This window comes from Stegodyphus dumicola, chromosome 10 (assembly GCF_044657685.1).
Source record: "Stegodyphus dumicola isolate Sdum_Otavi_A_Nest chromosome 10, ASM4465768v1".
Lineage (NCBI taxonomy): Eukaryota > Metazoa > Arthropoda > Arachnida > Araneae > Eresidae > Stegodyphus > Stegodyphus dumicola.
This window is the reverse complement of record NC_140777.1, coordinates 144,364,178-144,376,376: the sequence shown is the minus strand read 5'-3', so window position 1 is coordinate 144,376,376 and position 12,199 is coordinate 144,364,178. Positions and strand designations below refer to the sequence as shown.

Below are 12,199 nucleotides of genomic sequence, written 5' to 3'. Positions count from 1 at the left end.
TTTCATGTATCTGAACAGGGTAGAAGCTATTCAAAAATTTCCTAAACCAAGCACATTAACTCAGTTAAGGAAATTTCTTGGCATATTTAATTTTTACAGACATTTTGTCCCAAGAGCTTCACATGTTTTAGCTCCCTTGAATAGGTTACTGGAAGCCCGCATTAATAAAAGGAAACCTTCACAACCAAACAAAACAAAAGAATATCCTGTCGAATGGGACGACGAACCCGAGAAAGCATTCAAAAATGCAAAAAAGGCAATTGCTGAGGCAACCCTTCTCAAACACCCAATTCCTGGTGCGACTTTGAAACTTTCTACTGATGCATCGGAGGTTGCAGTTGGTAGCTCATTAATGCAACTGCATAATTCAGTTTGGGAACCCATTGCATTTCTATCTGTTAAACTCAGCAAAAGTCAAAGGAAATGGTCAACTTATGATCAAGAACTATTGGCAATTTATTTGTCTATTAGGAAGTTTCGGCACGTGCTTGAAGGCAGGGTCTTTACAATCTACACTGACCAAAAGCCCTTAATATATGCTTTTGAGCAGAAGTTCAAAAAGTGTTCTCCACGACAACTTCATTATCTTGATTTTATTGGCCAATTTTCCACTGACATACGATACATCAAAGGTCATGACAATATCGTTGCTGATGCCTTACCAAGGGTAGAAATAGATGCTGTATCTGATAATCAATATATTGATTATAAAAAGTTATCTGAAGCACAAATTCAGGACTATGAAATTCAAAATTACGTATCTCAATCTTCACCAGCTTTTAAACTTGACAAACATTACTTTCCTTTAGAAGATGTTACTCTTTACTGTAATAGGACACAGGTATACCTAGACCGTTCATACCTGAATCTTTTTGCTTTAAAATATTTCAGAAGATTCATTGTCTTTCTCATGCCAGTATTTCAACTTCAACAAAGCTAATTACTAAGCGCTATTTTCGGCCTAATATGAAGAAATTTATTAAAAGTGCAGTTCAAGCATGTCTACAGTGCCAACGTTCTAAAATTCATAGGCATACGAAATCACCGTTGGGTACCTTCTCCTTGCCTGATGCAAGATTTGCACATATCGATATTGATTTCATAGGTCCTCTTCCACCGTCTGAAGGTAACCGTTATTGCATGACAAGTATTGACAGGTTTACCAGAGGGCCAGAAGTCATACCTACTGTCGACATGTCAGCGCAGACGACTTGTAAAGTGTTAGTGCATAACTGGATAGCAAGATTTCTCCGCCCAATATCAATAACAACTGTTCAAGGACGAAATTTTGAATCTCACTTATTTAAGGATTTAATGAAAATTTTGGGTATACATCGCATTAGAACTACTGCTTATCATCCTCAGTCCAGTGAACTGATTGAGATATTTCATAGGCAACGTAAATTTCAATAATGGCTCATAACAATCCAAAATGGACTGAAATCCTGCCTATTGTTCTGTTGGGTATTAGATCTGCCATTTAGAAAGATATAAATGCTACTTGCGCTGAACTTGTCTACAGTACTACTCTTAGATTACCATCAGATATGCTGAATGCTACAAAATTGTATTGCCTACTGAATCTTATGTGTCACAACTTCGATCAGTCATGCATTTAGTTAGACCTATTCCAACCTCTAGGCATATTCAATCACCAATTTATGTACATCCAGCACTTCAAACCTGTTCTCATGTATTTCTGCATATCGATTCTGTTAAACCACCTCTAACTCCACCTTACACTGGTCCTTATACCATGGTTAAAACGAATGGATAAAAATTTTATTATGGAGGTAAATAACAAAAAGATTACAGTTACAATCGATCATTTGAAACCAGCATATATGTTGTCAGAATGTATAAATTCACCTGTAATTCCTCAGTTTCCACAAGAAGTCTGCGAAGACTCAAAAATTGTTCCAAAACAAGTAGTTACCCGAAGTGGATGTCGTGTTCATTTTCTTAAAAACTAATTATTGTAATATGATTAAAGTTTTCTCTTGTGGTTTGCTGCAAATGTTACAGTGTATAGATACTTGAGTAATTTTTTTTTTTTTTTTTTTTTTTTTTTTTTTTTTTGCATACGTATTGAGAGTTACATAAAATGCTTACCAATTTTCATTATTTTTGTTTAACTAAGTTATGCATTGTATGGTATATATTCCAATCATAATTGTAAATGTATTATTACTATTCATATATTTGTATTTTTTTTTTTTTGTACTTACAATTTTAAAGTATAACTGTTATTCGAATGTGCATATCTTAAATTGGAAATTTACAGCCAACCCCCTTTTGTTTCGTGACTGTGTCACTGGGGGGATACTCTGTGGCAATCTGATATTCGACTGCTTACTCTAGAGGCCATTTTAGGTAATATTTTATTGAATTAGCCATTTTCTCTTTTACCCAATCTATTTTTCTTCAAACTACTATGACAAGATGCCATTATGAACTTTTTCCACATTTTTCAACACATTTCACCCCCTTTTGCAATGAGTCAGATTTGCTGCCAGCGGTCAGTCACTTTATGTTGGCTATTACCCAGTGACGTTGTTTGTCCCCCTTTCTATGTCATCCGGCCAGTTGGAGGGCAATGGAAACGCTCGGGGGTTTGCCCCCCCCTTTTCGAATTTCCTCGTTACCAAGGAAGACGGCTCTGATCCAGATCTGTTTTTAATAATTTTTTTCTCTAAAAGATTTTTTCTAGATCTTGGCAAGACCCATGCTTCAGTTCGTCTTTTTTATTATCTTTTCCGCTTTGATTTAAATATTATTTACGGTACTTTTACAAAGTATTAATTCTTTAAGCTCGCAGGTCCACCCATAAGATCTTGTATATTTTGACTAATAGCATATCGCTATTTATTTTTTCTGTACATCGGAATTGCCTTTCCATTATTTATTTTTTATCTTTTTTACACCTTAATGTGTTAAAATAAGCGGACACGTCGGGAAATTGGAAGAGAGAATTGAGACTAAAGTTTTTGACACAGTTTATTTAATTCGTTGAAAAATTTGTCACGCACACTTTCAATTGTCTGTTTCGGCGAAACGTGTGATGGAGTTAGCTTAGTTCGAAATTCGTTTAAAAAAAATTCCCGACGAGCCAAAATAAACTTTGAATTGGGCTAATTAACCATTTACCACTTCTTAATTTTTATATTTTTATTTTTTATTTTTACCTCAATCAATTGATTAGTATTTTACTGTGTTTTAAATCTACTTAATTCGTTTAGCATACAGCTTACTATTTTTATTAATTTTACTTGTAAATATTCAAATGTTGTATATTTCTCTTTTTTCACACATTTCATAGCAACTAAATTTGCTTATGTTGAAGTTTTCATGGAGCCACAGTTTTTGGTAACTTAGCAGGCATACTAAAATTTATCTTATATATATATATTTATTTATAATAATTTATTTACTAAAGAAATATTGATTATATTATCTAGATATATATGAGTTATTCCTAAATAATTCAAAATATTCACTATTTTCCAAAAGTTAAAGTATGTAATGCAAATTAGCAGTTTTTAAAAGCCCAGTTGAATTTTTGAGTGGCTGGAGAATCGCTGCAGATATAGATGGCAATATGCAAATATATGTTACTGCCAGTCATGATTGACTGTCCAAACATATCCTAATAAGGTTGTGATTAAAGATGCCAACATTCTGGAGGGTTTTATACTCGTACAACACGTTTACTTTCATACTTGTACAAAACGTTTTACTTTTCATATTATAAATTTTGATGATATCCTTGTTTCTGTGGCTGAAAGGAGAAGAATGCCAGATAGTGAGCATTGACATGCTGTTGGAAGCATTGAAGCAGCATAGTCAATCAAAGATGTCACTTTTTTCTTTGTTGTCGATCATTTAGTAATTTCTCAAATGTGGGAACAATTTCAAACAGTTATTCAAAGACTTGTGTTCAGTTGGCCAAGGGTTACTACCTCTTCTGATCTTATATTGACAAATGACTTTCATAAATGTTACATTTGTGGTAACACCATTACCTGGGAAGACGGTATCTGTCAGTACTGTGCAACAGAGGCTTCACTTGAAGGGACTGTATGCCCGAGTAACAAGTATTTGTGTTCTACTAATCACCCAATCCAGAGAGGAAAGATTAAATTGTTATTGTCAATATCTCAATTAGACTGTCCCAGATTAGTGCAAGTCCTGTTCATGGGCATGTCTTAGAACGGCCATGGAATCAAATGATAAATCATGGAAAGATCTGGAGAGAATGAGGCATACAGAATCAGATTTAGAACATCAAATGAACATTACACATTCAGAGATGACAGCATCATGGTATGAATTAGAATTTGACTAGCTTATCACATCTAATTTTTAAAGATGGTGCATTATTGAGATGAAGTCCTAACCTCTATTGTGAGACTTAACATTGTAGCAGTTGGTTGTGATTTTCTCGTAATGAATGATAGATAATGCTCATTCCCACTGCACGAACATTGTTAATGAGTACCTGGAAAATGAGAAGATTTCTCATATGGAGCAGCCGCGTTTTTCAGCCAATCTTAATCCCATTGAAAATCTTTAGAATGCCCTCACGCATGTTGCTGTGCATCTTTGCTTCCTCAATCCTGTCTCAGACAGTTGGAAACTGCCCTAATGGTGTAATGGCTATTGCTAACATCTTCAATAATTGATCATTAAAAGGATGGGCAATTTGTAAAATTTTTGGGAAGGTCTGGGGTGATCACATACCTTATTAATATAATTCATTATTTGTTTAATTCATTTGTTAGTAGCTTTAAAATTCAATTTGCTAATGACCCAAATGTGACATCATCACATAATTAGCAAAAAATAAATATTGTTTTCATCTTCGTATGTAATGCTTGTTTTCTTTTGTGTATAAATACATGTGTTATCTTCATACAGAATTTGGTGTTAATCAAAGCTTTACTTTTCTATTTTTGTCAGTTTTTACGATTGAATGTTTTAACTTTTGGAAGCCAGTGTATAAGTAGAAAAGTCATTTCCTGAATACTTCCAAATTTCCAAAAAAATTGTCACACTAGAATTCATGTCCAAAAGCTTCACTGATTCTCAGAGTGTAATTTTCTGTGCATTCTATATTTGTATCAGGGATTTTATATAATATTTGTATGCATGTGGTAATTGACATCATACATACTCTTCTTGATATATCAAAGTCTCCACTTCTTCAGAGATGCTTTTATAATTATTAATTTAATTTTTATTTTACTGTTTCATTTTCTAGTCTTCTTTAATATGTAGTAATATTTAGTCAGTATATATTTATTATTGACATAATTAATTTTCTGATCATTTAAATCGATATTTAAGATAAATGATACTTTCGTTAGGAAAAATAAATCAGATCTTCTGAATAGAAGTGCTAATGTGCCAAATTAAGTTAGCTTGAAAAAGGACTAAAGTTATTTAAATTTTCAATGATAATTTCTATTTATCAGTATTATATAATTTAATGTGGCTTCTTCCTTCTAAATTAATTTATTATTAGTTAATAATACTTTCAAATTTCAGGCAATTTTCTCTTGCGTACTCCTGAAACTAATTCTAGCAGTATGATGACATACCATCACGAAATTTTATGCACATATTTTTTTCTTATATAATGCTAATATAGGCTGCTAAATGAATATAAAATACCTGAATTTATTTTGAAATATAATTAAATAGAAGCTTTTTCTTTCATTAAGCTAACCTGCATTACGCAGATAGACTGGAATTTTCTTAAAACACACCTGGAAAAGTCAGGGAATTTAATTCTCCTGTTTGAGTGGCAACTCTTGTGCAAGAACTTTTCTGTTTTTTCATATTTTATACGGTTAACTGGAATTATATATTGTTATTGGTGGTCAAGCATTAATATGTTTTTTTTTGCCTCCTTTGCATAATACAATCATCCATTAATAATATTATTTTTTTTCTTTTTAATTTCAGGCAACCCGTTTTGTTACAAGGTTTCATGAAGAGAGGAAAACAAAACTTGGGTAAAATAATTATTATTTTTGTAAATAAACAGATAATCAGCTTCTAATTAAGAGTTTTTATTGCATTTTAGAAGAATATTCCGTAATATGTCAAAATAATGGATTGGCGATGGTTCTCTGCATTATAACTGGGAGAGGCATTATTGGGTAGTTAGAAAGATGACACTAAGACAGACGTAGCCTTAAATTCCATACATAATTTTATTCCTTGATAACTAATTATTAGGACACATTCTATTTCGTTGCACATCATCATTGTGGATGTGCTATATATCCCACAATTTTAATCAGATTATATTTTTAGAACCATTGATAATAGGTAGCAGAGATTAAGCAACACATCAATGAATGAATAGCATCTTGGCTGTGAAAGAGCTAAAGTCTGCAATTAACCAGCATGGAAACCCACCAAAAAAAGGTTTTGGTTTAGGTTGTTTATTAAGAGAAAGGTTTCATTTCTCGAAATTTTGAGTTTAGGATGAGTAACAGTTTTTAACAGCTTTTGTATTCTTAAATAAGTGACATCTTATTTTCTTTGTAAATAGTAATTTATTTTCGATTTGTACATAATTTTTTATAATTTATTAAAATATGTATTCACATGATTAGAAACTGAATTAAGATTTGTATGAAAACAATTTTTTATTTTTTTTAATTTTAATTTTATTTATATATATATATATATATTCACCCCACAGGGTTTTCATATTGAGAATCAGTCTTTTGTATTTTTCTGTACATTACAATTTTATAACATGCTTTTCTTTTGCAGTGGAGTTTTTTTCTTTGGGGGGGGGAGAGATATCTATGATGCAAAATCAGAATTGGGTACATTTACCTCAGCATATGTTTATTTTTATGCATAAAATATTATTACTGTTAAGTTGTTTATGAAATGGTGTTTGAAATTTAATTTTTAATAAGTTTAAAATTAAATTCTGATAAGGAAAAAAAAAAAAAACTTTTTTTCTCCCAGCCTTATTTTAGAGAATGAACAGTGGAAACAGGCTGATGTTCCAATGGAATTTCAGGAGTTGGTGAATAATATTATATCAACTGGTAAATATATATATCTCATATCTTTTACATTAAAATGTTTACTGAAAACTTTTGTTATTAATGGAGTTATCTATTAGCTTCATCACAAAGAGGGAAAAAAATTTGAATACTGTATTTAATTGCATATTTCTTCCCTTTGCACAATTTTCCTCTTCCCCCCCCCCAGCATATCATTTAGAATCTTCTGGTTTATGGTAACAATGTACAAATAGGGAGGGTTTTTTTTTTTTTTTTTTTTTTTTTTGGTGTGTGTGTGTGTGTAAGTAAAAATAATATTATCGAATTGATAACGCCTATGACAAGAAAGTATAATAATGTTGCGTGTGTTTGGGTTTGCAACAGATTGAATCCGCAAGTCCAATAATAGATTAATAACATTTATTCTTATCAAAAGAAATATAATAGAATGCTGGAATTTCCCTCAGAGGTATTCATACAAGTGTTCACAATATCACAGAATATAATAAGTAATAAAAACATTAAAATAGAATGCAATGCAAAGAGAAAGCTAATCTGATCTCTCGCTGCACTGGCAACAATAACAACAGCAGCTAACTAAACAACTGAGCTGAGATGTTCTCTCCCTGGCTTTTTATTGGTCGTGAAAAATTTCTAGTAATTTCTGCTTCTCAAGATTTCTGGTAAGCGGTAAGAGGATGTAATTTCAGTTACACAGTAGTCAATTACATGTATTCATTTTCGATACAAATTACTGAGATTTATTTACTGAGAACATTTATTGAATGTTAAATGCACGTGCTCATGTATTTTTACTTTTTCAGCATAGCATAATATTTGTCTTGTGTTACATTGCGTGGGGGAATACAACAGTTTTAGTTATAATTCTACTAAAAATATCTTGACTAAATACATAATTTCTAACAGTAATATTAGTGTGTTCTTTATGTACATTTTTAATGTGCTATATATATCACTTAACCCATCAACGAGCACGCCTCTCGGAACGAAATGCTTTGAAAACGGCCGCGTTGTCAGACAACAAACCCCTCCAAAAAAATCGCTTTCGTTTTCTGAAATCTCTCTAAGATGGCCCAGCCTAAGGCAGTATGTTTGCTTCCCCTTAGTGTGATGGATAAGCCATAAAATTGCCTCCCCGGTATTGAATGGCTTGCGTTTCGTTTCGTCTCCCTCCTCTTTCTTTGTACTAGTAGCCTGTAGACTTGTTTCTTTTAACATGTGACGGCCGAATTTTCCGAAATCTTTTTAGAATTTTAGCTTCCAAACTTGTAAATTTTCAATTATTCGACATGTTTTATTGGACAGTATTTTAAGAAAGATCATTATTTATTTTGTTACACAATTTTTTACTATTTACTAATCTATTTTATTTAGTTTTAGTAGGCCAATTTATTTTTGGAAATTAAATTTTAATTCATTCTTTTACCGACTGTTTTCATCACATTATAAGTCCATATATATTTACGATGAGAGTACAATATTTATCAGGAATTTTTGGAAAATTTGGCATACGTATTTATATTTTAGCGTTGAATTTTTTCCACAAGTTGTTCGTTAACAGTCGAGCTCATCCTCGTAAACGCTTGATCTTTTCAGCATGGAAATGGCAATCAATAATCTGCCTAATATTTTTCGGGATTTTATAGCAATTTCTAGAATTTTGGCGGTTTTCTACAAATATTTTGGGTACGTTTAGCTATTATACAGTTGCTACTAATGTGGAATTTAAAGCCAAAAATGTACTCCTTCGTTGATTTGAGAGATCGCATTTCGAATTTAAACGGAAGTTTAAATGAATTTGATACAATCTTAGCACAGACTAGAAGAATTATTTCTCTGTGTTGGATGGATTTTTCTCACTTTTCTGCATTTGATAGATTAAATGCATAAAGCAGACATGCACAAATAGAATTTAAATAAATTTCTATTTTCATTTAAAATTTGTCATTATTAGCACCTCCCGCAGTTTTATGCAATCATAGGATTTTCCGAATTCTATTAGGTCGTTAACATAATTTCAAGGCCGAATAGAAAAGTGATAATATGGAAAGACTATGTCTTAAGTACCAATAGCCAAGTATTTGTAATTAAATAAAAATAAATATTGAATACCAGCCGCTTTTTTATTTATTTTTAGTCATATAACAAAAGATAAACAAGAATACTATAACATCTAAGAATTATTTAGTAAATTATTTTGCTAATGTTATATGAATGATGAAACACGGTAAAAATGTTTTTATGACTGAATTCAAAGTTAAAAATCAAACAAACCCCAAAATTCCTTTTTCCCAAAACTTCGTAAAATGTTTTGATTAAATATGATTTGAATAAGTTTTCCAATTCTGTTTTGAGTGATATAAATGAGGATATAAATATTATTAAATTAGGATATAAATATTAGGATATAAATTATTATTAGTAATAATTTTTGTATTATAACTTAGCAGAATATCATTTACCGTTAAAAATTATATCTAAAAGAATTAAATTTTGTAAAAGAATAAAAAATATAATTAACTGTTCCATTTTGTCCTCTATGCATCTATTTATATAAAAAAGGAATCTGGCTAGGGAATTTACGACTTGTATATGAACTAAAAATTGGTATCTTGACAAAACTTGTCAGAGCATAAAAAGCATATATTCTGTGATATTAGTGTATTAATCATACTTCTGTATCCGTAAATGCAGCTTATAATTACCAGCATTAGTATCATAATGGATTTTATTAAAACGATGAAAACTGTATGCATTATCAAAGTACGGCTCTTTATCCCGTTAAGTATTGCTTGGGTCGTAACCAACACGAGTTTTATTTTTTAAATATTATTCCAAATAAAACAGGAAGCGTTAAACTATATGCATTTTAAACAGTTTTACTTTTTTATATGCATACAAATGTTAAGTAGCTTTAAATTGTACTTCATTTCTGAAACTTCTGTGGTATTATTTTTAGAACAGATGAAGGACTTTAAAGAACAAGTACATTTTAGTAATATGCAACGTTAATGATATAGTTCAAATGTTATTGAAAAACTGTACGATTTGTAACTGGCACTGGAAGAAGCAAAATTTATCTACAACTTTCCCTTTCTTCCCAAATTCGTCTGATTAGCAAGGATTGAATAGATAATTGTAAATGTCTTTGCTAAAAGTAATTATAATCGAGAAGAATCCTTTCTACCCCTGCCTCCTGGCAAAAGAAAACGACTTGGAAGGGAACCTGACCTCCGCAGGCTAACTGATACTAAGGTCTCCAAAGACTATTTCTAGTCAATAGAGTTTTTTCATTGTAGAAATACTCATTATCTAGAGCTATCTTTTTTTCTAGCCATTGTAAGCTACAGATATAGTGGGAAAAAATTCTCATTTTATATAATTTTCGGATAATTACATTTTACGTTAAATAATTTAAAATTTTGATTAATGCAATCGCTGAATATGGCAGAATAATAGTTTGTTGTAAACATTGTAAATTTCAACGTTTTTTTAAGTAAAGATTTCAAGTAAACCAAACCAAAGATTATTAAATTAGTCTTATAATGTTTACTGTTTGGTTTTCAGTGTTCTGAATTTGCATTTTCAAAACATAATTTAAATAATCTTTCTTTACGCTAGTCGCTTTTAAAATGTTTACCTATGTAAACACTTACTAATGTTTAATGTAGCAACTTTGTATGTACTTAACAAAAGACTTGGAGGAATTTATAAAGAAAACTAGTTCACATGGAAAAAATCACGAAATCTTCCTTACAGCCAACGTATTGACCAGAAACCAAAACCAGGTCAAAATACTTATGATCATCTCTTTTATCCACATAGCCATCGGTAAAATTTTCAAACTTATACTTGTTCTTATTGCAGTTATAAACAGAAATGTGAACACTCAGATACTGCGCTTGTTAAAGTTAGTACAGTCTGCGGCTGATTCTATATCTGCCGAGGTGTTTTCGAAAAAAAACTTGAAAGATAATAAATTATGTTACCTGCTGAGTCATCGAAATATTATATAATTGTTTATTGAAACTGAAAATTTTATAATTTTCTATAAAACTGCGATGGAATTATTGCATTGAGTAATCTTCAGTGTGATGTAATTAGTGTCCTAAATATAAAAGTATGTAAAAATCAAATTGGAAATTGCAGCAAATCAGTCCCTAGAAATATGCTATGCCTGTATTAATGTAGTAGCAATCAATTATTCATGAACATTATAGTATGTATGCCATATAACAATTTCTCAGCAGTACAGGAAACAATTTCGATATGCGCGCCTTTTCTTTTAACATAGTTTTTCTCTCGTTACTTTTAAGATAAACATATAACTTGAAATAGTTTTTCTTCCTTTAGCTTTCACTTATTTACTTCTTAAAATATCTCCACTAAAATCAGAATGATATTATCAACGATTTTTCTTTATTATATAAATATAAAATTTATCCTTTATTATATAAATAATTGAAATGCTTAAATTTGACATTCTAATAAATATTTTATAGTAACTCTCTGAAAAATTTAACTTCTTTTAAAATGTATGAAAATGAATTAAATCGTGTATTTTTTCCAGTCTTAATGATAATAAAATTTTAGAATCATCAGTTATATATCCGTATTGATTATGAGAAATTATCTCATTCTTCTTTGAGCTGGAAATTGCTCAATGGAGCTTCTTCCAGCTAGAATTTGAACTCGGGGTGTAAGTGATAGTAGATCGGACTATAGGATAACGGATGTTTCGTGTTTTTTTTTTTTTTTTTTTTTTTTTTTTTTTTTTCCTCGTAAAAACGCTATGTCTCTTCAATGGCACTCCAACAAAAACATGTCAGACGATAATTCGTTAACACATGAATTATTCCGACAGTGCCTCGTGCTTCTTCTCTCTCGCCCTTTAAATGAAACAAATAATAAAGGAATTATGTCATTCTCACTATCTTGTTATAAATGGAAGTCCTTCCAGCTAGAATTTGGAAGACCTCCTTATTAGAAGCACAATGAGGGCACTGCTGAATTTTCGCATTTCTTGCTTCGAAAAAAATCCAATGTCTCTGCATGGTATCTTTCTGTTTGTGCAGCATTCGAAATTATTCCGCTTTCGCAAATTTTTCAGATTTACTTTTTCTTGTATCATTTTTCCATTTGTC

The 12,199-nt window shown here is 30.9% G+C and overlaps 1 protein-coding gene across 4 annotated transcripts in view; it reads left to right on the top strand.

Moving 5' to 3' along the window:
- The window catches only part of scat (VPS54 subunit of GARP complex scat), a 132,028-nt gene that overhangs the window by 85,914 nt on the left and 33,915 nt on the right, over positions 1-12,199 (top strand). For all 4 annotated transcript variants that reach the window (XM_085825638.1, XM_085825637.1, XM_085825636.1 and 1 more), the window contains exons 16-17: positions 5,968-6,017; positions 6,994-7,076. In XM_085825638.1, coding sequence (XP_085681764.1) covers positions 5,968-6,017; positions 6,994-7,076 — 133 coding nt within the window. The remainder of the gene's footprint in view (positions 1-5,967; positions 6,018-6,993; positions 7,077-12,199) is intronic.